We start from the raw sequence: 27610 nt of genomic DNA, 5'->3' as shown, positions 1-27610 counted from the left end.
AGGAGAGAACAGAGAATGGAAAACAGGCAATATTTGAAGAACTAACATCAAGATTTTCCCAGAAATGATCAGAGCCTGCTGAAAGTCAAGCATAATAAAAGTAAAACAAAGCAAACAGAAAGCTATGCCAAGAAAACGGAGAAAAGGGAAACCAAATTTGCAGTCTCTCTCAACATTTGAAATGCAGCTTAAAATAGGACATTTAAGAACAGTCTTCTCAAAGTACTGAGGGAAAATACCTTTGAACCTAGCACTTGTGCAAGAGGGAAAACTGCATTAGAGCAGCTGTAGGAGACTAATATGTAGGTGAGGCAGAGAGGATGGGATAGGTACCTGCACTTGTGTGTGTGTGGGTGGGACTGGACGAGACAGGGTGCTAAGGGATTTTGTTCCTTTTGGCCTTGGGGACCAGCTGGGGCCCAGGACGGCTAGGGACCCTGATCTGTCACATCTTGCTGTGCACAGCCATATGTGTTACTCCAGAGTGCCATTCAGATATTCTACTCACGCCTTACCAGAACATGGAAATAGTTGGAAAACAGTGCAATCCTATCTAATAAAAGAGTAATATGCAAATTAACCATCACTCTGCCATACCCACAAGCCACACCAACCAGCCAATCAGGAGCGAGTATGCAAATTAACCCCAACCAAGATGGCTGCGGCCACGGAGCGAGCACGAGGCTTGGGTTTCCCCCGCAATGGAGGAAGCCAAGCTTTCCGCACACCCTGGAGGGCCCAGGCCTCCACTCAAGGCTACAAAGTTTCAATTATAGAAGATAAATAAATCCCAACAAAAATGGTGGTAGCCATGGAGCTGGAGAGAGCAGGAGGCTTGAGTTGCCTCCAGTGATGGAGGAAGCCAAGCTTTCTGCAGCCCTGGCCTGCCTTGGCCTCCACTTAAGGCTACAAAGTTTCAATTATAGAAGATAAATAAATCCCAACAAAAATGGTGGCAGCCACGGAGCGAGCAGGAGGCTTGGCTCTGCTCCAGGCTACAAAAATTTCAATTATAGAAGATAAATAAATCCCAGATACCAGGGCCTCTGCTTGGGTCACCGGGGGGCGTGGCCAGCCTGCAAACCACCACAGGCCCCTTGCCCAGGCTGCCCCATGCCCCAAGGGAACCCCCACCCTGATCTGGGACACTCTTCAGGGCAAACCAGCTGGCCCCCACCCGTGCACCAGGCCTCTATCCTATCTAATAAAAGAGTAATATGCAAATTGACTATCACTCCAACACACAAGATGGCTGCCCCCATGTGGACACAAGATGGACGCCACAAGATGGCCAGCAGGGAAGGGCAGTTGGGGGGGGACCCAGGCCTGCAGGGGAGAGCAGTTGGGGGCGACCAGGCCTGCAGGGGAGGGCAGTTGGGGGTGACCAGGCCTGCAGGGGAGGGCAGTTAGGGGCAAACAGGCTGGCAGGGGAGCAGTTAGGCATCAATCAGGCTGGCAGGGGAGTGGTTAGGGGGTGATCAGGCTGGCAGGCAGAAGCGGTTAGGCGCAGTCAGGAAAGCAGGCAGGCAAGCAGTTGGGAGCCAGCAATCCTGGGTTGTGAGAGGGATGTCTGACTGCCCATTTAGGCCCAATCCCGGTAGGATCGGGCCTAAATGGGCAGTCGGACATCCCTCGAGGGGTCCCAGATTGGAGAGGGTGCAGGCTGGGCTGAGGGATAGGTAAATGTAAGCTCTGCTTACATTCCCCTGTGCACGAATTTCGTGCTCCAGGCCTCTAGTAAATAATAACATTTTTAGATATATGTGATCAGAAACTTTACCACTCTGTCTGAAATAATTAAAGGATGTCTCTCAAGAAGAAAAATGAACTCAAAATTTACAAGATGAAAGAAGCAGATGCCAGCAAACCAGTCATAAAATATTTTCCTAAAGTTAAGGTATCAATTCTTTTAAAAATGAAAAAAATCTGAAGTTCCAGATGTGTGGAAAAAAGAGAGGTGTGCTGTCTTTCTTGTCTCATTCAAGGAAGATACATGTTGACTTTAGTCTGAAAGAAAATGTAAGTTTATGCATATCTATATATATCTACCTATATATAAAAGGCTAATATGCTAAGTATCCAACTGTCTGACTGGTCGCTATGATGTGCACTGACCACCAGGGGGCAGATGAGGCCCCGCCACCACCCAGAGCAACAGCCCACCAAATCGCAGCCGAAGCTGCCGAGACCCCGTGGCGCAAAATGTGGCCCACGGCCCAGCTCAGCCTGGAAATGGTGGCTGTGGGTGCCGGATAATGATGTCACATAGCAATGCCCTGCTTCCTCTCTCTAGCGACTAGCCTCCTTGGAGTTTCTTCAGCCCAGGAACATGACTTGCTTTATAGCCAGGTGGAAACATTTTACACTTTAATCAAATGTCTGTGAAGTGTTTTCCCGTGCCTCATCTCATTTGATTCTCACAGAAGTCCTGGAGTAGGTAGGTAGGAGACTTGGTGGAATCCCATTTTCTTTTCATTAGCCAGAAAACGGAGATTTAGAAAGCTTAGAAACTTGACCCGACTGAAAAGAAGTAAGAAATGGTGGACCTTGAAAATGACTTCAGGTTTTCTCACTGTGCAGAATATAGTCAAACACTGCTGCAGTTAAATATTTTACCCTTTGTTCTCCCTGCATGATCTACAATAATAATCTGCTTCGTGTTGATATTTACTGTTGTGTTGCTGACAATTACCTGAAAGAGAAGTTGGGGTGCTTCACTGAGCTGGAAAAAGTTTAGCTAAATCAGAAAGCAGGTGTAATTAAGCAAGTTTATCTATATATATAAAGCTCTCGCTGTTGCCAATTGCACGCATGTGTTTTGATCTGTCATTGTTGATCATGAATTTGGTTGACACTTCCATTATAGAGAAAGAGCGAATAGCGATATTAAAATATTTCTTATAATTAATTTCCTTTCAATGTGCACAAATTTGTGCACCAGGCCACTAGTTAAAAATAAAAATGTGGAGAAACCAAGATGGCGGCATAGGTAAACACCTAAACTGCTGCCTCGCACAACAATTTCAAAACTACAACTAAAAGACAGAACGGACACCATCCAGAACCGCAGGAAAGCTGACTGAGTGAAAATTCTACAACTAGAAGGAAGGAGAAAAGCTCACAGAGAATTGGAGGTACGGCAAAGGGTCTTTGTGCGCGCAGAGAGGAAGGGCGGCGGAGTGCCTGTCTGGCTTTCTCTGGCGGAAGGGGGAAGGGAGCCCCCGACCGCATTGAACCCCAGTTCTGACTGCACTGAACACCTATTCCGGGCGAGCCCCTGGGGACCCACGCTCTTGTGGGGGGAGTCTGGACTCTCGGGCGGAGACTCGGGAGCCGGGGAAGGCGGAAGACTGAAAGTCCGCTCGCGCCAGTGCGCACAAAGGCTGCGGGAGGCTGCCACAGGCTTTCCCTAGCGGAAGGGAGTGAGAGGCTCCTGACGGCACAAAACCCCAGTTCTGACTGAAGTGAGCCCCAGTTCTGACTGCAGCGAACCCCAGTTCCAGGCGAGCCCCCGGGGACCCACGCTCTTGTGGGGGGAGTCTGGACTCTCGGGCGGAGACTCGGGAGCCGGGGAAGGCGGAAGACTGAAAGTCCGCTCGCGCCAGTGCGCACAAAGGCTGCGGGAGGCTGCCACAGGCTTTCCCTAGCGGAAGGGAGTGAGAGGCTCCTGACGGGAGTGAGAGGCTCCTGACGGGAGTGAGAGGCTCCTGACGGCACAAAACCCCAGTTCTGACTGAAGTGAGCCCCAGTTCTGACTGCAGCGAACCCCAGTTCCAGGCGAGCCCCTGGGGACCCACGCTCTTGTGGGGGGAGTCTGGACTCTCGGGCGGAGACTCGGGAGCCGGGGAAGGCGGAAGACTGAAAGTCCGCTCGCGCCAGTGCGCACAAAGGCTGCGGGAGGCTGCCACAGGCTTTCCCTAGCGGAAGGGAGTGAGAGGCTCCTGACGGCACCGAACACCAGTTCTGACTGAAGTGAGCCCCAGTTCTGACTGCAGTGAACCCCAGTTCCAGGCGAGCCCCCGGAGACCCACGCTCTTGTGGGGGGAGTCTGCACTCTCGGGCAGAGAATCGGGAGCCGGGAAGGCAGAGGACTGAAGGCACACACGTGCTAGCAAGGGCAAGGCTGATGGGAAGCCAAGACTGAGACTCCACCCCATCCAAGCAGAGCACAGAGGCTATTGCAATTTGGCAAGTCTAATCCTATAAGGCTGTCTCCAGCACCGGACTTCTCCCAGCATAGACACAGCTGATCCTTACAGCCAACTGGCCTGGAGGTCAATTCTTCCCAGTGATACCAACAACAATAAAGACTTAATTACAACAAGGCTGTACACACAGTCCACAAAGGGGTACACCAAGAGTGTCCACCCCAGGTTAACTGGGGAGGCAGACCCACTGGGCCAAATTGGAAACCTAGCACACAAATCTACCAACTCAGGGAAGCAGTGAAAATGCGGCGTCTAAGAATCAGATCACAAACGAAAGAAATGGAGGAAAACAAACGACTGGATATAGAATTCAAAACCACGGTTATAAGGCTTTTTAAGAATATCCTAGAAAAGGCCGATAAATATAACGAGACCCTCGAAGAGATGAAAAAGGACCAACTAGAAATTAAACATACACTGACTGAAATAAAAAATATTATACAGAGACCCAAAAACAGACAAGAGGAACACAAAAATCAAGTCAAAGAATTGAAATACAAAGAAGCAAAAAACACTCAACCGAAAAAGCAAAAAGCAAAAAAAAAAATCCAAAAAGTTGAAGATAATGTAAGAAGACTCTGGGACAACTTCAAGCGTACCAACATCAGAATTATGGGGGTGCCAGAAGAAGAGAGAGAGCAAAATACTGAAAACCTATTTGAAGAAATAATGACCGAAAACTTCCCCCACCTGGTGAAAGAAATAGACTTACAAGTCCAGGAAGCCCACAGAACCCCAAACAAAAGGAATCCAAAGAGGACTACACCAAGACACATCATAATTAAAATGCCAAGAGCAAAAGACAAAGAGAGAATATTAAAAGCAGCAAGAGAAAAACAGTTACCTACAGGGGAGCACCCATACGACTGTCAGCTGACTTTTCAACGGAAACTATGCAGGCCAGACGGGAGTGGCAAGAAATTTTCAATGTGATGAATAGCAAGAACCTACAACCAAGATTACTCTACCCAGCAAAGCTATCATTCAGAATTGAAGGGCAGATAAAGAGTTTCACAGACAAGAAAAAGCTAAAGGAGTTCATCACCACCAAACCAGTATTATATGAAATGCTGAAAGGTATTCTTAAAGAAGAGGAAGAAGAAAAAAGGAAAGATAAAAATTATGAACAACAAATACATATCTATCAACAAGTGAACCTAAAAATCAAGTGAATTAAAAACCTGAGGAACAGAATAATCTGGTGAATACAATAGAATCAGGGGCATAGAAAGGGAGTGGACTGATAATTCTCAGGGGGAAAGGGGTATGGGGGGGTTCATAAAGAGACTGGACAAAAATCATACACCTATGGATGAGGACAGTGGGGGGTAGGTAAGGGCAGAAGGTGGGGTGGGAAATGGCTGGAGGGGAAATATGGGGGAAAAAAGGAGAAATAATTGTAATAATCTGAATAAAGATTTATTTAAAATAAAAAAAAATAAAAAATAAAAATGTAAGCAGCAGCAGAATAGGAATAGATAGTTAAGATGGAAAAAGAGAACTTGATTCGTCTTACAAAGGACAGAAAAAAAAATAGCCTGCAAATAGGATGTAGACAAGTTCAGGTGTGAGCATGGTCACATTCAACACGGTTGGTGTCAGCTCGAAGCAGGGATGCTCTTCAGATTGGAGACACAGCCTCAAGAGGTGGAAAATAAGTTTTGGAATAAAGACACATGTGGCATAATTTATTTTTAGAAGTATAACAAAATAGCACCCATATCTTCTGATAACCTTAGGTTAGATATTTGTACGTGATGGGGTTTCCGTGTTCTTTCCTCTTGGGCTGAGTAAAGGGAGGAGGGTGGTTACCATGGTTTTATTTGTGCTCTGCAAATAAACCCTGTTCTCTTTCACCACACGGTTCTCTTTTCTGGATAACACAGGTGACAGCAGTATTAGCTTTCATAGTTTCAAACTTCACTTTGGACATTTGAGAAACTTTTCTTTTATAGTGACTTACAGATGAAGTAGTCAGGTCTCAAACGTCTGTATTGTTGGAAATAGCCCTGGTTAGCTAGCATATTCTTGTGATTGCAAGTTATCATTGAGTAAAAAAGGTTTTATGGACAGAGAGCTTTGATGTGTAGCTGTGAACTGTGTTTAAAATAATTTCTAGAATTATTTTGGAAGACTCCTATTGGTTAATAGTCTATATGTACTTCTGAACGCATAGAAACGATTAAATTCTTGCCCTGGCCAGGTAGCTCAGTTGGTTAGAGCATTGTCCTGATACGCCAAGATTGCATGTTCGATCCCCGGTCAGGGCACATACAAGAGTCATTCAGTGAGTGCATGGATAAGTGGAACAGCAATGTTTCTCCCTTCCTTTGTCTCTCTCTAAAAAAACCAATTTAAAAAAAAGAAAAAGAAATAATGAAATTCTTGTTGCATTTTTCTCTTTCTGCTGACCATACTTCCGTTGTTTTTCTCAGTGACTTTTCAAATTGTTTATAGGTCCTATGGCCGGGCTCCCAAGATGATTCACCTAGAATCCAACTTTGTGCAGTTCAAAGAGGAGTTGCTGCCCAAAGAAGGAAACAAAGCTCTGCTTACATTCCCCTTCCTTCATATTTATTGGACAGAATGCTGTGTAAGTATTCACTTGGGGGTGGGGATGTCTTGGACTCTGGTTAACAATCCACGGGCTAGGTGTTGTTGTTTTTTGAGACACAGTTTTTCATGTGTACTTTCTTGTGCACCCTTTATTTTGGGTGTTCTCTTTTCTCCATTCCTCGGCCAGATGTATGGCTTTGTTGCATCTTTCTGCTCTGGTCCAGTGCGTTGCCCTCATGGTAATCACCCATTGCAGTCTTCCTTCCTGTGTTCCAAGTTCTGTGAGGCATCTCTGTGCCCCAGTGGCCACTAGGTATTTTTAATATTTACTTTTTGCTTCGTTTTCCTAACCTTCTATGTTCACCATCAGAGCAGATTGTCCTTGTTTTCCCTTGCTGCTTTGTGTACTTTCTGAGGGCCTGGGCACTGTGTCCTTCCTCATGACTAGGGCCTGACAAAGGGCTTCCGGGCTGCCCAGCCAGGGAGTGAGCCCTGCTGCTGTAGGCGTTCACTTGTACTTGGCAGTTGTATATTTATGAATCCAGAGAGAAACTTTTCATTCTTTACAGAATTCTCCTCTCATGAACTCATAGAAAATTTTGTGGGTCATTTTTTCCTGTCTATTTACTCTAATAAAGCAAACATTTAGCAATAAACAAAACACATAAGTCATTGCATATTGTGACATTTTAACCTGAATCTGAGGGTGCTGAAGCAGTTTTTGTAATTTTAATGAGAAATAACTCAAAGCTCATGCCTGGTTTTTCTGGACTTCACCCCATGCACCTTTTGCTTTTGTCCAGCAACATGTGTGAGATGTCGTCTATTAGCTCATCAGAGACTCAGCACGCAGGGTTTTTTGGGGGGCTGGTCATGTGGCATCTCTGCCTGGCATGTGTGAAAACTCTGGCCTCCCAGAGAGGAGTAGGTTCCAGCACAGCCATAGTGTCTGCACAAACGGTTTAGGCCCAGGGAAGCACTCTCGTCATATGTGGTGGGAGGGAACCTTCTCGAAGTCCACATTCCCAGGTGATAGCCAAGGGCCAGCCTTGTGAGAGGCCTGGAGATGGCTGCCCAGGCCTGGTAACTTCTCTCTGCAGCCCCTCAGTGGTAATGTCAGGTTTGATTGGCGGTCAGGGAGTTGTCTGGTTTCTTCATGCTCTAGTTGTTTTCCCCTTGCACCTAATAAGCCATCTCGGAGCACAGTACGGCCCTGGGAGTACCCTTCTCCTTATCCAGTGTTCGCTCCGAGACGCCATCCCCACTGGTGACTCTTCCTGAGCCAGCCTTTACCAGAGGTTGCAAACTGCACTCCTCCAAATGTATCAGCCAGTGCTCTGCTCCAGGAGAGAGCCTGCATGGGTTTTGTTTAATTTAATGCTTTACAGCCCATTAGCCTTACTTATTTGAGGTTCACATTGTCCCAGATTTGGCCAGCCAGGGTCACTTCAAACGGCTCCTATGTCCTTTTGAGCATTTTCTAACTTTCTGGGACAATAAGATGTTCTAGGTTCTTGTACTTTTGCTACGTTGTCCTGAAATCAGCCATTTCTTCCTTTGCCACTGTGGAGTGCCCCTGCTTTATGCCCTTTCTGTAGACATTGCTAAGAAAGGACATTTCTGTAGAGCCTAGAGTTGATACTGATGCCTCAGATTTTAGCCTTACCCTGCAGGGCTCTTTCTGGCCTTACCCATTTCATGTTTATATTCACCTTGGTTCTCGACACCGTGAACACATCGGCTCTGGGCTCAGGCCTACAATATGCATAACATAGTTTCACAGTTGCTATGAACACTACACTATGGTTAGAAACACATCTTCTAAGAAGAGTTCAGCACTTTGCAGTTTGCACTTTCCTAGCCTGACGGAACATGTTGTTCCTGTCCGCTCGGGCTAGTCCCCCTGAGGTCCGTCCTTAACGTGTGTTCCTGGTTGCTCTTGCCTGCTTGATTTTCCAGGTGACCGTTAGTATCAAGTTCCTTAGCTCCAGACGAAAGCGTCTTGATATTTTTATTGGGGTCATATGAAGTTTATAAATAAGCACATGCAGATCTAACATCTTGATGATGTTGAGCTGTTCTAACCCAAAACAAGGAATGTCTTTCCATGTGTGCAGGTCTACTTCTGTGCCTTTCAGAGTGTTTTCTACTTTTCTTCTTCATAGATTTTCAACGTTTTTTGTTAACTTTATTTCTAAGTATTTTACTTTTTTTGTTGCTATTGTAAATGGGGTTTTCTCTCCCATTATATATTCTAGTTTTTTGTGTATAGGAAGGCTGTTGATTTTTTCAAGTCATAAAAGGTAATATACCTTCTGCCAGGTGCTCTTAGGATGCTTTCTCTTAGAGCCCAGCCACCATTCTGGAATCAGCCATTTCCATGGAGGCATGTGGAGGTGCAGCCCTAGTCCCAGCAGGTCCTGGCCTAAAAGCTCTAGCCTTCAAACCCCACAGCTGACACCAGGAGGTGCAGATGAGCTGTCCACTGAGTCTCTAGGTTGTGGGTTCATGAGCAGAATATATGTTCTGGACCATTACATATTGTATGGTTTGTTACAAAGCAACAGGTCACTGGAACAGCAGGTCACTGAAAAGAAAACAGGTCACTGAAAAGAAAAAAGGAAAGACTGGAGAGGGTTTGATTGTGATTGCCTTGAATAAGTTATAGATTAATTTGAGAGGAATTAGTAATTATGAATCTTTTGGTCTGGGAGCATGGTTTGTTTTTGCCTTCTTTCTACCTTTTTTATATCCTTTAATAATGTGTTACAGTGTTTTTCACAAAAGTCTTGTATTTTTATTGTTGGATATGATTTTTATGGACATTATGAATGAGGTGTTTTTTCCCCCCTTAAATTGCATTTTCTTAAGGGCCTACAGTGATGGCAGGCAGCCTGCAGCGGGAGGAGCCTCTTGCCTCCCCCATCCAGGCACATGTGTGGATGGTATTCCTGCAGTGCTTGGGCACAGGGCCTTTGGCCATGCAGTCCTGGGTTTTGAAGTCCCAACTTACCTAGCTGACTGTCACTGTGGGCACTTCCCGAGCTGTCTGACTCACAGTCTCTTCCTCTGTGACATTGGAAGATCTTCCCTCAGGCTCCCAAGTATTTGGGGATAACTCAAAGGCTACGTGCTGAGCCTGCCCAGAGACCTGCAGGGGTGGCTCGGTACTGGGCGTCTCCTGGAGCGTCCCCATCCCAGGACTGGAAAGTGCTGTGGCTGCTGTATTCCCTGCTATTAGACACACTTTGCCATGTAAATGAAAGGGATGGATTAACTTGCTTTCACAGTGAAATATTTATTTTTAGGATACTGAAGTGTATAAAGCAACAGTAAAAGATGACCTTACCAAGTGGCAGAATGTTCTGAAAGCTCATAGCTCTGTGGACTGGTTAATAGTGGTAGTTGAAAATGATGCCAAGAAAAAAAACAAAACCAACATCCTTCCTCGAACTTCTATTGTGGACAAAATAAGAAATGATTTTTGTAATAAACAGAGTGACAGGTAAGTATCTTTAATTTTACCACAATGGGCTGATACTGGGATGATACAGATTACTGGCTTTGGGTAGTGATAAATGTTTACTCTGCGTGACTGTGGTGTGCCTGACTCTTGAGCATGTGATGGGGGTGCTGAAAACAGAACCAGGTCCCTCCTGGTGGAGTTCCTGGTCTGGCAGGTGAAACCTGTACATAGTAACCCCCAGTGGAGAGGCCCTCTGGCCCAGTGACCCTGGGGGAGGCCACGTGGTAGGCCCTCATTATTGATAATAATGGGCGTCAGCATAGCAAGGGCTTCAAGGAGTCTTGATATTCTTGTGTGCAGGATTCCTTAAAAACAGAAATTATAAAATGTTGACTTCATCTCCTTCACAAACTGTAACTGGGACCGCCGAAGCCTTGGTGGTTACTCTGTTGCAGGGACTGACTCACCAGTCAAAGAAGGAAGAAAAGAAGGAGGGAGGGAGGGAAGAAAGGAAGGGGAGGAAGGAACTCATTGGAAGGAAAAACGGAGCAGTGATGCTGTGCTTGGAGAGTATTTTCCAGATAGTCCGTTCATGTCTCTGCAGGTGTGTTGTGCTCAATGACCCCTTGAAGGACTCTTCTCGAACTCAGGAATCCTGGAATGCCTTCCTGACAAAACTCAGGACATTGCTTCTTATGTCTTTTACCAAAAACCTAGGCAAGTTTGAGGATGACATGAGAACCTTGAGGGAGAAGAGGACTGAGCCAGGCTGGAGCTTTTGTGAATATTTCATGGTTCAGGTATTTGACTAATGGTAGAACTGGACAATTTCCTTCTCTCCCTGTTCCCTCCCTCCTTCCCTCCCTCCCTCCCTTCTAAATAAGACAGCTCTCTTGGGGTAAGTCTTATTGGCATCTTTTTTTAAACGAAGAGACAATATAGTAGCTAATAGATGTTTCTGTTCAGAAATGGTATCCTGAGTAATTATATCAGCAGCTCCCTGGAGCTTCAGAGTTTGACATTTAGCCTTTTATGAAATGGCCTTGTCCTTGAACCCAGTGGTGTTGGATTGGAATCTGAGGTATCAGTGTGAACCCACAGTATGGTGGGTGGGTGGGTGAGTGGGTGTGTGGATGGATGGATGGGTAGATTGATGGGTTGATTCAGACATATATGTGTATGTGTTGTTTAGTACACATACATACTTGCTCTGCCTTCTGACAGGGCCTAGGAAAGATGACACCTCAGTAGCAATAAGCACACCTAGTGCTAGATCTTGGTTTCTAAACTCCACTTTCCACTAAAAGGTGCTGGAGCTCTTTGTAGAAGTGGTTGATTCCAGGGTTGGGGCAGGGACCCGGAATATCTGTAGATCCAGCAAGTAAGGAAGTGTACAAGAAAGGTGGAGGTCCACCAGAAGAACATAAGCTGAACCATTTGTGCCAGATAAATAATGACAGGTTGGATTGTAACCCATGCAATGAAGTTCATACCCATGAGGCTGCATAGATATGCACTGAGTGGCCAGATTATTATGGTCTCTGAACACATAATAATCTGCCACTCAGTGTATATCCTATATAATAAAAGTCTAATATGCAAATTGTCCCCTCGACTAGGAGTTCGACCGGCAGGCCGGCCAACTGCCCATGTCCCCTCCCCCTGGCCAGGCTGGCCGGACCCCAACATATACACACACACACACACACACACACACGTGTGTGTGTGTGTGTATGTGTGTATCTCCTATCTAATAAAAGAGTAATATGCAAATTGACCATCACTCCAACACACAAGATGGCTGCCCCCATGTGGACACAAAATGGCCACCACAAGATGGCCAGTAGGGGAGGGCAGTTGGGAGGGATCAGGCCAGCAGGGGAGGGAAGTTGGGGGTGACCGGGCCTGCAGGGAAGGGCAGTTGGGGGGGACCCAGGCCTGCAGGGGAGAGCAGTTGGGGGGCACCAGGCCTGCAGGGGAGGGCAGTTAGGGGTGACCAGGCCTGCAGGGGAGGGCAGTTAGGCATCAATCAGGCTGGCAGGGGAGCAGTTAGGCATCAATCAGGCTGGCAGGGAGTGGTTAGGAGATGATCAGGCTGGCAGGCAGAAGCAGTTAGGGGCAATCAGGAAGGCAGGCAGGTGAGCAGTTGGGAGCCAGCAGTCCTGGATTGTGAGAGGGATGTCCGACTGCCCGTTTAGGCCCGATCCTACTGGGATCGGGCCTAAATGGTCAGTCGGACATCCCTCGAGGGGTCCCAGATTGGAGAGGGTGCAGGCTGAGCTGAGGGACACCCCGCCCCCCCCCCCCCCCGTGCACGAATTTCGTGCACCGGGCCTCTAGTGTGTGTGTGTGTGTGTGTGTGTGTGTGTGTGTGTGTGTGTGTGTATGTATGTATGTGTGTGTAACATACACACATACACACACACACACACACACACACACACACACACACACCCTGAGTGGCCAGATTATTATGCGTTTAGAGACCATAATAATCTGGCCACTCAGTGTAAATAAATAGCTGGTTAAATGAGTACATGGAGAAGAAGGTCCAGCTCTTCCATGTGGAAGAGTCCAGTGAAAATTTGTATCTGGAATGATGGCAAGGGGAATGTCCAGGACAAGAGTTGACTGTGGTATTCTGTGCTGCTGATAAGTCATGGAGAGTCAGAACTCACCTTGGCCCTCTCTGGTTTCATTCCAGTCTCCTCTCTGTGCCTGCATAAATGTCATTGATATGTCATTAAACTGGTTTTTACTTAGCTTAGTACAGCATTGTTCATAACGCTGCATGCTTTCCTCTGTTACAATCTTCAATAGCTACATAGTGTTTCAAAATGCTGATTTAGGCTTTTGCTTTTTTAAAACTTTGTGTAAACAGGAGGAACTTGCCTTTGTGTTTGAGATGCTGCAGCAGTTTGAAGATGCCCTGGTGCAGTACGACGAGCTGGACGCCCTGTTTTCTCAGTATGTGGTCAACTTCGGTGCCGGCGGTGAGTGGTGATGCTTTAGATGCAGATCCTCTTCTCAACACAGTTTTCCCACTTTTAAGTTGTCTGGAAGCTGCCATTCATTCACAAAATGATTAAAGCATCTGTATTATTGTTTTAAAATAAATTATATGGATATATTCTCATGGTTTCAGTAGGAATGAAATGAGAATTAAGAATTAGTCACTTTCACTTTTAGAAGACTCCTAAGTAACCAAAGCATTTAAGAAGTTGTTTTTCAGGTATAAAGTGTCATTTTTACAACTGACAGCTGGCTAGTGATACTTCTGATTCTGTGCCTCCTTGCTAGCATAAGGGCCTGGGATCTTTGCTTCTGTTGAGAGGTCACCTTTGTGCTATTTGAATGCTCATTGCAGTGAGTTTTATATGACACTATTGTTATAGGTGTTCATTTTTCCTCTGAACTTTCAGATAATGTCTTAAATTCTTTTAGAAGTACAAAAGTAGCACTGTCAAACCACTTATGAAGTTTATAATTGTCCTCACAATTTTTTTGGTTGATAATTTATGTAGATGGAAATAGCATTAAATATGTAGATATTTGTCTGTAGCTTGTTCTTATTAACAGCCCATCGCAGGCATTTCTTCAAGGTAACAGCTGAAATTCTAAGTTATTTTCGTTCTTAGCTGCGTGGTGCTTCATAGTGTGAATTCGTTAGTTTATTCAGCCATCCCTTGGTGCCAGACATTTGGGTGTTTTCTGCTCTTGCCACCACAAGCTGGGTTGTAATAGACATCTTTGTTGGGTGGTGGGGTTTGTTTTTTTTGTTTTGTTCTGTTTTTCCAGAGAGAACTCTTGTTACGATGTCCAATGAAAGGAGTGATTTCGGGGACCCATATGTCTGCTAGAAAACTCTTGGGATGAGCGGTCCCGGGGCAGTCCACTAGAGCCATGCACCACCTTAGCTCTGAAAAGGATGATGCATTGTCACTGGTGACCCCCACTCCCAGCCAGTTTTTATCAAGTTCAGCTTTGGATCTCTTATTTTGCCAAGACACAATGTAAACATACAACCAAAGCAAAGTATTTACTAATTAAATAAAAAAATTTAGATAAAATTTACATTTCTTATATTTTACATATATTATACATGTATATCTTTTAAATATCTTACCTATTTCTTACATTATATTTTATATAATTTCTTTGTTCTTTCAGTTTTAAAATAAACTTGGGGCCATTTAAAATCCAAAAGTAAACCTGGTCCAAGTTCTGCAGCTGACTGATACGATTGTTCATTTTTGTTCCTTCATTTCATAGACAGCTGTTGAGCATCCACTCTGTACCAGGCACTGTTCTCAATGAAGCAGGGACCAGAACGAAATCAGGCACAGAAAGAGAAATATTTAACTTACAGGCAGGCAGGAATAAGTGCAGGCTGCAGAAAGGACACAGGGAGGGGATAAGGTGGCGGTGAGTGCTGTTCAGTTTTAGGCTAAACAGTCCAGGAAGGCTCTCTGAGCAGGTGGCCTTCGCACAAAGCCCGAAGGGAAGGTGGGCGTGAGCCAGGAGAATCCTGGCGGAGAGGACCAGCAGAGGGACTGGCTGGTGTTGGGACTCCAAGGGTCTGACCAGACATCACACTTAGTGTGCACTCTAACAGCTCTGAGTATAAGTGTAAGTCAGCAAAGGATGCTGTGGGTTGCAGTTGGCACTGCAGATACTCAGTAGTGTCAGATGCCCATTATCAAGTTGCTTCCTGACATGAATGTAGAACAGAATGGTTCTAACACCTCTCTTTTGGAGTGAGAAAAATAGATTAAGATTTTTTAATAGAGTTTGAATGACTTGTTATTATAGTTTCTTATGTTTATTTTAAGGCCATATTTGAGTCTTGGGGTTATAAGTTTAAATTGAGAGCATTGTTGGAAATTTTTGACAAGCAAGAATTTTCCTCTCTGCTTCCTGTATTCCATCTTCCTTTGCTTACCATCCTTTTCTCTAGGAGCAGGACTCAGGTAGTCGGCACGGCTGAGTTAGAGACAGTTGAGTAAGGAAAAGAGTGGAGACAAGGAAGACAAAAAGACCTGTGTGGCCCCGTGAGAAGGCTGCCCTCCAGCCCCAGGAGGCCCGCTCCAGCCCAGGCCTCGCGCCTTCCCTCAGAGCTGACTGACCACAGGGCCCGCGGCTCCCTCACCCCTCAGCCGCAGTCTGACTGCTGCCCCACCTGTCACCACCTTGTGGCATGGTACGACGGAGCCTGGCCATGTTACCCTGTGCTCACTGTCAAGTGACAAGTCCTGAGTAAGGTGCTTTGTAAGGACCCCATCCCCGCATCCCAAGACTGGTTCCATGCCAACCGGAAGGGGCGGGCTGGTACTTAGGGAGTAACCGGGTGGTGAGCTGCCCGCCGGTACCTAAGGTCCCACAGTCCCTCCAGCATCTCAGTGAGGTGAAGGGATCTGTAGTCAGCTTTCATGATGTGTGTTTGTTTAGATGGTGCCAACTGGCTGACTTTTTTCTGCCAGCCGGTGAAGAGCTGGAATGGATTGACCCTTCGAAAGCCCATAGATATGGAGAAGCGTGAATTGATACAGAGGCAAGAAGCTACCCTATTAGATCTGCGCAGTTACCTGTTTGCTCGCCAGTGCACCCTGCTCCTCTTCCTGCAGAGGCCGTGGGAGGTGGCTCAGCGCGCCCTAGAGCTGCTGCACAGCTGTGTGCAGGAGCTGAAGCTCTTGGAAGTGAGTCATCTGTTTTCCCAATTTACCCTTTTCTTGACTGTTCACACAGAAATCCCAGACATTGAACTATTTGTGCTTAGGAAAGAGTTTTCTTTTCTGAATGTCCTTAATTTCTTGTATATAATCTGTATAGTTACTCTTTGCATTGATTAATTAATTGCTGGAAAATATAATTTCTGCTCCCAATGTGGTGGAGTTCATGTTGGCACAAAGCAAGCCTTTTGGATTAGTTTCTTAATATAATTTTGAAAGTGGCCTTTGGCTTATTCTCTGGGAGCAGGTCTTCATGATAAAGGTACCCTCCTGATGGACATGCAGGATTAGGTTTTGCAGGTAGATATTTGTTTCATTTCAGAACTGTCTTCGTTTTGTAAGTGAACATGCAGGTAACAGTGTGACACACAGCCAGCTGTGCCATGTTAATTAGTAGCACAAAGCTGAATGGAAAGTACATTATGAATATGTGTGTGAAAGAAACCACTTAGTGAGGCTAAATGTTGTTGATTTGATCTATAGTGAAATATTGCCTTTAAAGATGAATTCACCCGGGGCGCCTGAACTCTTTCTGCCTGTAGAATCATAAACATTATTGTGAGGAAACCTAGTTAAATGGGTTCCTGCCATTTAATTTCAGCAGCCTCCTTGCCCAGGAAAATGCACATATGCACATACACAGTGTTATATTTCAGAGGATTCATAGACACCCAACCCCCATTCCTCAATGACGAACTAAGTGAGTGGTCTAATTCCACTTCACACATGAAGAAAGTGGGTCTGGAAGTGGTTAGGTGACTTACCCAGAAACATAAGTAGTCACAGAATCAGATCATCCAGCCAGGTTAGTGGCCCCTCTGTCCTGGTCCACACCAGCACGCCCCAGGGGCACAGTTATGAAAGGCCTAAGAGTATAATGTTCCTGTGTTAGGTAAGCCGTGGGCAGGGGCGGCTTTCCTAACACAGGAACTTCTATTTTGTGTGCCCTAGAATACTAAACGCAGGCTCAACACTTCGTTTGAAATAATCTCAAGCGATTTAAACTTTGTAAATCCAAATGAAGAGAAATTATTTTAGTTCATTTCTGAAGAAATGCCTAGCCCAGCTGTCATAAACTTGAGAATTTAAGAATCTTATCAAGTTATTTCCTGTCCTCAGACATCTAATCAAGCAAATGAGGAAAAATAACATTTTCCACCGTGAAATGACATTCTTTGGCTCCCTATAACCCAGTAGCTTTAGGTCACCTGCTCTGGCTACTTTGATCTTGCTGTATAGACCTGGGGGCGGGGACTGTGAGTGACTGTTCCCTAATGAGACTGGCTGTCTGTGCTCTTGTGTGCCTAGAGTTTACCTGGTTTAGACTTTCATCTCATTAGTTTACTGGGGGAGGGGGAAGGGATTATATTAGAGTCCAGGCACATCCCACGGGCACTTCATATGGAACAGCCCCGGGACGGGTGATCAGGCAGTGTGGTATGACTTGGGGCAGGCATGGGAAACCACAGAGTGGTGCGGAGCCCCCCCTTTAGCATGGTGCCCAGCTTGTCACAAACTCAGGGAATTAACCATTCTCAAATTCTTTCTCTTACCTTAGAAAGTTGACCAGTCATAGCATGGCTGCCAACCTGCAGAGAGGAGGGGAGGCATTGCCAGAGCCAACAGGACAGATGGGCTGAGTGCCAGTCCTCTGGTGGGGCCGCTGGCCCTGGGGAGGGAGCCGGCAGTGCAACCACTTCCTTCTTCTCTTGCCCTCCTGTCTCCTCCAGGCCTTCTAAAGCCGGAAGGCGAGGGAGCCCCTGATGCATCACACACGACAGCAGGGGGGAGTGTGGCCGGGGACATCCAGCTCAGAACAGGATGTGTCATCGTGCACTGGTGTCTTTGTCCCGGCACGGATCCCTTACCATTCCGGTGTGTCCCGACACGCAGGTGGGCTGCACCACAGCACACTCGCCTCCTGTCAGCTTTCCCAGTGCAGAGCAGGCTTTGCTCACCCTAGCCGTCTTCTGAGTCCTGTCAGGCCTCTGGCTGTGGTGGGAAGGAATGGAAACAGGCCAGTTATTGCCCTGGGAAGAGACGTGCGAGGCACAGTGGCGTGGCCCCTGAGTGCCTCGGCAGATTGTGTGGAGGTCAGCGCGTCAGCCCATGTAACCGAGCTCTCAGGCTCCTCCTCTGCTGGGCAGTGCACCCTGTGCTGTTGTCAGGATCCCGCATGCACTGGGGTGCTTTATCCCTGGCTCCTTTCTTCTTTGGATGAAAAATGGTCATTGTCATCGTGGTATTTCCCCATCATGTTTATTGTGCTCTTTGCACATATCTGGTTCTTCATCGTCCCTCTTGCGGAGTGGACCCAGGCCAAATGGGACCGCACGGTGAGGACACACCACCTGCTGTTTGCTCTCCGTCTCTCTCCTTCCTCAGGTCCCAGCTGTTCCTGCTCTCACGCCACACACGCCAGCAGCTGTCGTGTGACTGCGCCGTCGCTCGGATTCCTCAGGACCTCCGTGCATGCACGAGGTGCCCGGCCCCTGGAGTCCACCATGCCCGTGACATTTCCTGGGGCTCCCCGGGGTGACTTGCACCTTCCTCGCTGGGCGCTTGCCTGCTCTGCGCACACAGTGACCTGAACCCCACGGACCTGAGTGCCGTCCAGTTGCAGGGCTCCTCGGGGAGCTGCTTTCACTGCAGAAGCGCTTTCCTGTCTGTGCCAGCAGGTTGATGGCAGTGTCGTCGGTGTCCCTGGTGAGGCTTGAGGACACGGGCGGGTGCCAGCATCTGCATTTGCATGCCCTGCACCCTTCCCGCTGGGACCTGATGCAGGTACTTGGCTTCGAGTTCTTTCTTCCTCCCCGAGACGGAGGCAGACCGTGGCTGCCATTGGGTTGTGAGGACCCATGAGGTGCCACGTGTACAGGAAGTGTGGCACGGGCTGGGCACATCACCACCCCTCTTCCAAGTCAGGTCTTAGCATGGCCCTCCTTATCCCTGTCTTCTTGAGTGTTTCTTTCAAGCGACGGTGTTCCCTGTACAATGACGTGTCAGCTTTCTCCTAAGACTGTAGAGGTCATGCGACCCTGTAAGCACGGAATTGCTCTCTCAGCTTTCTCTTCTCAGAGTCGTTCTGCAGGGGGAGGATTGTTGTCTCTGACACCAGAGGCCAGTGCACCCACTCGTGCATGGGTGGGGGCCAGTTGGGTCAATCTGGGGAGGGGCTGCAGGCAGTTGGCGGGCTGGCCCCGCCCCCTGGTTGAACAGGGGACAATTTACATATTAGCCTTTTAGTATATAGGATGTTTTGCATTTGGCAGTTAACTTGGAAAGTTTATTCTTAGAGTTTCTTTTAACATTTTTTGGAAACATTCAAAGGTTAAAAGACTCAAGATTATTTCCGTATTTTGTACATTTGATTCTACGCTCAAAATCAGACTCCCTTCCCTGTGCTGGGCTGGCTTTCTGGTGGGTTGTTTTTCGTCATCAGGGCAGGGGCCTGGGGCCAGTGGTGAGCTTTGGCTCTGACGTGGCCTGAAGGCTCAGAACAGCGGCGGCAGCGCTGGTGGGGGGAGCTGTGGGACCAAGGCCGGGGCGCAGCCAGCGTGAGGCGGGGCTGGTGTGTGGCTCTTCAGGGTTAGGCTGATGCTGTTAACCTTTTCAAGCCAAGCCTAAGTATTGCAACGACTGTGCGTTCCTCATTGTGACATCTCCTGCAGGACATGCTGCACACGCTTACTTTTGTGACTTGGGAGGCCTGTCCTGGTAGCTTCTAGGCCGATGTATCAGTTGATTTAAGTGTCTTCTTTGAGGGGATCCTTTCTCCGATTCACGAGAGCAATGGTTTGGGAAGTGGGAGGGAGTGATGGTGTCCACGTTCACCCCTTTGATTAGGAGTTACAGTGATGGGGTGTTACATCATCCCATGTGCTGCCCACAGGTCCATCGAAACCGCACTGACCAAACAGCAAATGGTCTTTTCCTCGACACTGCAGAGCATGAAAGTCAAGGAATGTCAGCCAAGTTTGAAGAAAAGAGTTTAAATAAAGGAAAGGGGGGAATTGTGAGAAGAAACAAGTCATCTTTTCTGTCAGAGAACAGTTTAGGCAGCTGCCATTTTGGCCCCCGTGACTGGCAGCTCCCCTGGGGGCCGCCATCTTGAAATGGCAAAGGTCAACCCCTCCCTTTGAATTAGCCAGTCACGAAAGACTGTGCGCCTGAGCTCCAACCAAGAGTGAGGGACAGGTCATGTGCGTCAGGATTAAAAAGCCAAGCGGACCGCCCGCTCAGTATGCGTGTGCTCCCAGACCACGTGCGTGCGCGCCCTCCTGCAGGAGGAAAGATATTTGCCTTGCAAAAATATAAAAATAAATACAGTATCTTTGAGAGGAAGGGGAATAAGCCTCACCTCTGTGGTTGGGCCCAGAGTCCCACCCGGGGATCCTGGTTAAGAGCCTGGGGCCAGCTCCCCTGATTGAAAATGTGGAAAATGCAAATTGTACTTACCCCATACAGCTTAGGGAGGAAGTTACATCAGCTCTGGGTGGGTTCACATAACTGCACTTCAGAGTATTTTTTTCCTACAACATTTAAAAATTTGCCCTTTATTTACCAAAAATTAATTATATCCTCTGTATACGTTTGGAAGATACGGACAAGCATACGGAAGGAAGTATCATGCTTACCTGACAGCAGGAGGTCCCTTGCTCGCCTCCGCTGTAGAGGAGCTGCTGTCCCGTCAGTCCGTCCTGCTCTGAGCAGGCTGTTTGTACATCATCCTAATGCCACATGATCATACAAGTAGGAACACTAGTTCAAGGATACACTGTTCTTAAAGTATTTAGCATAAACCCTCAGGTGGCCTTCCAGAGAGATCTCCCCATTTAAGTTACACTAGCAATGCCTGTTTTCTAATCTACCAAACTGGTAAGTGAGAACAACATAAGGAAGGTATTTTCTAGAAGGCCATTACATGTTCGTCTAGTGACTGTCCAAATGATTTTTTCTTAATTTGTCCGCCTTGGCACTGACTTGCCTTTTATCCGCTTAGGTTGTGATTGTGCTCACAGACAGGGTAGGACCAGCCGGATCAGGACCCCTCAGGATCCCAGAAGAGCCACCCATTCCAGAGACTGGCAGGAGCCATGCATGAGAGGCCATCACAGTCAGTTGGCCAGATTGTGAGCAGGGGCTGCGGATGGTAGGAGCGTCCAGGTTAAACTGGAGACAACAGACAAGGCGGGCTGCCGTCCAGGCTGGCTGGCTGGGGTAGGTGTCCCGAGGTTTGAGCCTAGCAGAGGACAGAAGCAGAGGTGTGGTTGAAGGCTAAGTTGGGTCAGCAAGTACTTGCTGTGTACTAGGCCCTCTGCTGGGCTCCTCAGTGGATACCTGGAGGCTGTTGTGACCTTGAGCCACGAGGATCTGAGCTGGAAGAGTAGTAGGAGTGGACAGGAGGAGGAGGTCAGTGCAAAGGAAGGGTGTTGCTGAGGAAGAAGTACGAGTTGATGGCTGTAGGAAAAGAGAGAAAGGGCTACCAAGCATCCTTGGAGAAACAGGTGATCGCCTGCCAGACACTGTGGTAAACATGGGTGGGAGGATAGGGACACACATGAGGAAGAAACCCACAGTTGAGTGCACTGAGCAGGCATGTACCCAGGTCGTCAGAGCCCAGTGTCAGAGCCGGGTGGTAAGAGAAGAATCTTAGGAGGGGGTCAGGGATGGAGAAGCAGCTGTGCATGGCGCTTCTGTTCAGTTTAGTAAATGTTTGTGCAGTGTCTAACGTGCTTAGGAGGGTTTCTAGAGGTGGTCTTGTATGAGCTAGATTTTTATTATATTTTTTATTTGAGCTAGATTTTAAAAAATTCATTTAATCAACAAATACTCACCAAGCACCTATTATGTGCCACGCAAGCACTTATTCTAGGCACCATGTTTTTAGCAGAGAGCAAGACAGACCAAACCCTCACCCTGTGGAGCTTTTGTTGAATGAGTAGATTGTAGATGTGGCTTGTGGTGCCCAGTGCGAGAGTCCATTTCAGGCAGAGAAAATGATGTTTTATGTAAGGAACTGGAAAGGATCTTAGTCTTGTTAGAAGGGGCGAGGCAGGACTTGGAGGTGAAGGCTACAGAGGTACTGGAAGTGCATCTTGAAGGTTATGAAAGTGCTTGTGTGTCATTTTGAAGGTTGGATTTTATTCTAGAGCTGGGAGGGAGCCATTTTGAGGCAAGGGTGTCATGAAAGGTGTTAGGACCAGGCAGGTAGAGGGCAGAGAGGGAGGTGAGGGTGTCATGAAAGGTGGTAGGAGTGGGCAGGGTAGAGGGCAGAGAGGGAGGCGAGGGTGTCATGAAAGGTGTTAGGCCCAGGTAGGGTAGAGGGCAGAGAGGGTGAGGAATTAGATGGAGGGAGGGAGAAGACTTAGAGAATTCTGGTGTAATCCAAAGATGAGGTTCTGAACTAAGGAAGTAGAGATTATTTTAAATAAATGGGTTCAAGAAAAACTTACTCCATGAATATATGGTTTAGGATCAACCTAATGTATCTATAATAATAAAAGTGTAATATGCTAATTAGACCGGATGTCCTTCCGGATGAAGCCGGGGCTGCAAGGGAAGCCTGGGTCCTGGGTGCCAGTGGGAAGCCGGTGCTGGCAGCCAGGGGAAGGAAGGCCTACTCTTGCACGAATTTCGTGCATCAGGCCTCTAGTGTAAAAATAAGTCTTGATCTCACACCATGCACAGTTAATTTCCGGTGGAGTTTTGACCTAAAAATGAAAAACAAATAAGAAAGCTTCTAGAAGACAATATGGGAGAATGTTCTTCTCGACCTGGAGGTTAGCAAATGTTTCTTAAATAGGACCAAAAGGCACTAACTCTAAAGGAAGAGAGTGACACACTGGACTGCATGGAAATCAGAGCTCTTCATCAGTAGGTACCACTGAGTGAGCGAAGGGCAAGCACAGAGTGGAGGAGTGTTTACAGAATGTGTGGTTAGAAAGGACCCTTACCCAGAATACACAGAGAGCTCCCACAAATCTTGTAAAAGACACTGACAAATCAGTAGAAAAATAGGCAAAAGAAGATATCCAAATGGTCAATAAGCACATGAATCAATCACAGTGAAATGCAAACAAAAGCCAAAACCACCCCCTACCCCCTAGGACATCCTGGCTAAAATGGACAGACTTGACAGGTGCCAGTGAGAGGGCAGGAACTGACCACGTTCATGAGGAGTGTGATTGGTGCCACCACTTTGGAAAGTTGTTTGGCACCATCTGCTGGAGCTACACACACACATGCCCTGGTGTACAGAAACACATACATGTGTACTCAAAGGCACATGCAAAATGCTCGTGGCAGCATTATTCAGTTGCTAGAAAATAGAAATAACCCAAATGTCCATGACGTCCAAGGGATATAGCCACTGCGATATGTTCAGGCCATGGAAGGCATCCAGCAGTGGAAATGGGCGAACTTGTAGTGAGCGAACATCACCCACATAAAGTGGAGCTAAAGAAGTCAGACACAAGATGTGTATTTGGTTCCTTGTCTCCAAAGTTCAAGATTAACCAAGAACAGCCTGTCATGAGGGTTGGTTGGCCATGTTGGGTTTGTGAAGGTGATGGTGACTGGCAGGGAGCTCAAATGGGGCAGGTGGGATGTTGGGGGTTACTTAGGACACTGTTTTTCAGTATTTGGGTTATGTATATAAGTACAGGTTTAACAGAAAAAGAATAAAAAGAACACCTTTAATTTTAGGCTTTGAAAGTGGAAAAACAGCTCTTGTGCTTACTGATGATACTGGTGTTGAGAGAGGAGGGGGGCTTTAAGAAAACTAAAGAACACAGATTAAGAAATTAGTTTAATAAGTCTGTTGTTCACAAAAGAGGTTATCCGAACGGCCCAGTCTGGAAGAGTGCTCAGCATTCTACCTGTTAGGGAACATGAATTGTCAAGAGTCTCAGCCTGCTGCCCCGTTCCAAGTGAGACGACAGAGCCCAGGGCCCTGCTGGGTGGGCCCAGCCCTCTGAGTGGGTCTGAGTGGAGCAGAGCCCCGCTCTCTGTCAGGTTGGGATTGTGGGGTTCTGGGTTGGCGGCTCTCAGAGGGACTCAGCTGCCACCACCTACAGACGTGTGGTTCTTGGGAAAGATGCAGGTCCCTTGGCACTCCTGGTGTATTTGTTGAGTGCATTTGTCTTACACCTCTCCCACTCCTGGACTGGCTCCCGAGGTGGGCTCGCAGTAATTTAAATAGGTTTAAGCTTGTTCTAGTGATTACTTGTTACCATGCTGCTGAACAACCACTGTTTTCAGTTTATGGGGCTTTGAAAAAACTCTCAAACTCTACTGTAACGGATAAAGTAACATTTTAAAAAGATGGACAGTACCGAATTTTAGTGAGGATACAGAAAAATTGGAACTTGAGTGTGATGGTATGAGTGTAAATTGGTACAGCGCTTTGGAAAACCCTTTGGCAGTGTCTGCCAAAGCTTAAACATGCCTGCCTTGTGACTCAGCACTCCCATTCCTAGGCATCCAAGAAAAATGGGCCCAACCAGAAAACAGGATGGCCCTGTGCAGAGCAGCTGGTGACCTAGCAGGGGCTCTGACTGTTGTTAACTTCCTGGGAATAAAGTTGGTGCACCTATGTTCCTAAGCAACACGGCTTATGATCAGTCACCTTTGATTAGTAGACTGTGTCTGGACTGGGAGACTTCGGAAACCTGACCGGGAGGCCATGCCCTTGGGCCACCTCACTGCTATGTGCAGCTGTTACAGGAGGGAGGGGCTCCGTGGGCCACAAGGTTTCACGAGGGACCCAATGCCAGGATCGCCTGCCTCCTCTGTGAGTAGCTGAGCCCTGGGACAGGGGTCTTCTAGGTCTGAGAAGGCTCCCTCCTCCAGAGTGAGGAAAGCATTGCAAATAGTTTTATCTGTAGGAGCCAAACCCTCACAGCAAGCGAAATGCCTGTCAGCGGGGGGATGGATGAAGAAACTGGCATACCGGAGAAAGGCCTGACACCCGCAGTGAAGCACAACCTGCTGCCCATAGGCCCTGAAAAGCTGAGCTGTGCTGACACTATATTGAGCGAAAGATGCCACGTGCAGAAGAGCTCATGCTGTGTGACTCGGTTTATGTGAAGTTCAACAGTCAGGCAGAAGGCATTACTTCTTATGTGACAGAGTCTGAATAGGGGAGTGGGTATCGACTGGGAAAGGGGGCTGGAGGGAACCTTCCAGGATAATGAAATGGTCTGTTTTTTTATTTGAATGGTAGTAACAGATGTGTCCTTGAGCTCTAAACTTAGGATCTGTGCCCTTTGCATACCTTGCTGTATGTATTTTGTAACTTGTTTTTTAAGTAATGGGGAAGGTATTACTACAATCATGTTTTAAATAAGTAAGTTTCACTAAACATTCTAAAAGTCTTAGGTGACCCATAACTGAAGTTCTAGCTGCTGTGGAGCCCAGCTCTGCCCGGCCTTTGAAATGTATGGAGAAGACACTGGCTCATTGGTCACTTTGGGGTGTTTAGTTGGGGTCTGGTTGGGAGCCCAGATGGATGCACACAAATGAGTGGCAATGTAAGAGGTAGATGGCACCGAGAAGCTGCAGATCACAGCTGTCGTAAGATGCCATGTGGCATACCAATTTATGTTCCGATGTCTTTCAGTGAAAACTTACATTTAAACTGGGGTCTCATAGGAAGTGTAGGAGGCTGTGAAAGTCTCTGGAATTAGGGCCAATGAGCGCTCTGCAGTTCCTGAGCAGCCTTGCTGCAGGAGCACGGGGTGTGTGGGACTTCCCGCTGGGCAGGACTGGCTGGAGGCTTCAGGTTCCAGTTAGTAAAACCAGCGCTGCGTCTGGACAGTAGGACAGAGCACCTCAAGGCGTTGTGTTTGTGTCAGCGTGCTGTCCATCTGCTGGGTTTGACTTCCTCCAGGTTGGAAGTTGCGGCTCAGCTTCGGCCATTAGAAAAGCTGCTGCTAACTGACGGTGTTATTTTGTACACACTATTCTTCAGATTTACAAGTGGTACTTGCTCTTTGCAGAAAATAAATAAGCCAAAAAAATCTATGCTATGACCTTTTCACAAAGTGGCCTACTGTTCCCACCACAGCGTGTGACTCTCGATTCTTCCTCCGCACACACACATGTGCCACATAGGGGTGGGTGCAGCCTGGTCTCGGAGCCTGGCCGGCCCCTGGCTGCTGGTACAGGTGTACACCTCTCAGAGCTCCCTGCTGTGACTCCTGTGTTTCCTCAGACCCCTCTAAGTCACAAGACACTTAGAGCACTGTGTAGAGCCCTACAGGGTCCATGCCCTTCATCCTCCCTGGCAAATAACCTGTGTGTGCCTGAGGAACTGTGTCCACAGGATGGCTACCTGTGTGGTGGTGTCTTGTGGAACCAGGAGGCCCTGTGAGGTGAGGCCAACCCACTCGGAGCCCGCCCTGGTTTGACTGGGCAGGGAGGAGCGTGCTCTGTCCCAGAGTTGCGTCCTGCGACCAGGTCTTCTGTGTATCCCTTGGGTGTGGTCCATTGTCCGGGAGAGAAAGTTGTACCACTTTATGAATGTACCTTCTGATCACGTGATTGTTTTCTATGCTGATTTTTCTTTTCAAAGGCTCTAAGAAGTTTATCTCATTTTTTAGAGACTAGGCAAATTAGTTTTGATAGAAACGTTTAATGACCCTCTCTACTTGTCTTTTAATGACCCTCTCTACTTGTCTTTTATTTGTGCTCAGGGTATGCTGAAGGAGTCCTTACATAAGTCAGTTTCATCAGCATTGTGCAGCCCTTCCCTCTTCAGCTGACAGATAATTACTTTCTAGGTTCCCTTTTTTTTTAATCCTCACCCGAGGATATGTTTTTTTCATTGACTCTAGAGAGACAGGAAGCGGGGGAGAGAGAGAAACATTGGTTGGTTGTCTCCCATACATGCCCCAACTGGGGATCGAACCCACAACCTAGGTATGTTCTCTGACTGGGAATTGAACCTGCAACCTTTTGGTGTGTGAGATGATGATCCAACCTATTGAGCCACCCGGTCAGTGCTAGGTTCCTATTTTGAATGGTACCAATGACCATCTCACTAGAACTGGGGTGCCAATTGTGAGATACCCCATAATTTAGTGCCTCCAAGAAAGCAGTCAGCACTGCCGACTGTGAGTGTCAAGATGCCGTTGATTGTGAGACACTGTCCAATTTCAGAGATGCTAAAATGTGAAACAGGTACCTTTTTGAGTTGATCATAGACAGTAAATATTTTTGCATAATACACATTTGTGTTGTTTTTTAATGGAACAGCTCAACTATATACAGAAGTAGAGAAGATAATATAATGAACTTCTAGATACCCATCACTAGCTGCAACAGTCCCCAACCAGAACGTGGTCAATTTTTTAAGTCTAGTTTTATTTTTTTTTAGTATGTCTTCATTGATTTTAGAGAGAGGAAGGGAGAGAGGTAGAGAGATAGAAACATCACGAGAAAAACATGGATTGCTGCCTCCTGCACGCCACCTACTAGGGATTGAGCCAGCAACCCAGACATGTGCCCTGACCGGGAATCGAACCGTGACCTCTTGGTTCATGGGTCAGTGTTCAACCACCGAGCCACGCTAGCTGGGCGGGTGGCCAATTTTTATGTCATCTAAGTCCCTGTCAACTTGCTCCTGAGTTATTTTTCGGCAAGTCCTA

The 27610-nt window shown here is 47.2% G+C and overlaps 1 protein-coding gene across 2 annotated transcripts in view; it reads left to right on the top strand.

The window, feature by feature from the left end:
* TRAPPC10 (trafficking protein particle complex subunit 10) overlaps positions 1-27610 on the top strand; it is an 83243-nt gene that overhangs the window by 22157 nt on the left and 33476 nt on the right. Inside the window, exons 3-7 of one of the 2 annotated variants that reach the window (XM_080658382.1) lie at positions 6666-6801; positions 10073-10269; positions 10835-11030; positions 13112-13223; positions 15679-15926. In XM_080658382.1, the coding sequence (XP_080514508.1) occupies positions 6666-6801; positions 10073-10269; positions 10835-11030; positions 13112-13223; positions 15679-15926 (889 nt within the window). Of the gene's footprint in view, positions 1-6665; positions 6802-10072; positions 10270-10834; positions 11031-13111; positions 13224-15678; positions 15927-27610 lie in introns of those variants that run through there. The other variant, XM_080658383.1, reaches the window with a different exon arrangement.

The sequence above is a fragment of the Plecotus auritus genome (assembly GCF_963455305.1).
Source record: "Plecotus auritus genome assembly, chromosome: 2".
Classification (NCBI taxonomy): domain Eukaryota; kingdom Metazoa; phylum Chordata; class Mammalia; order Chiroptera; family Vespertilionidae; genus Plecotus; species Plecotus auritus.
Note: the sequence above shows the minus strand (reverse complement) of the source record. Positions and strands in the feature narration are given on the sequence as shown.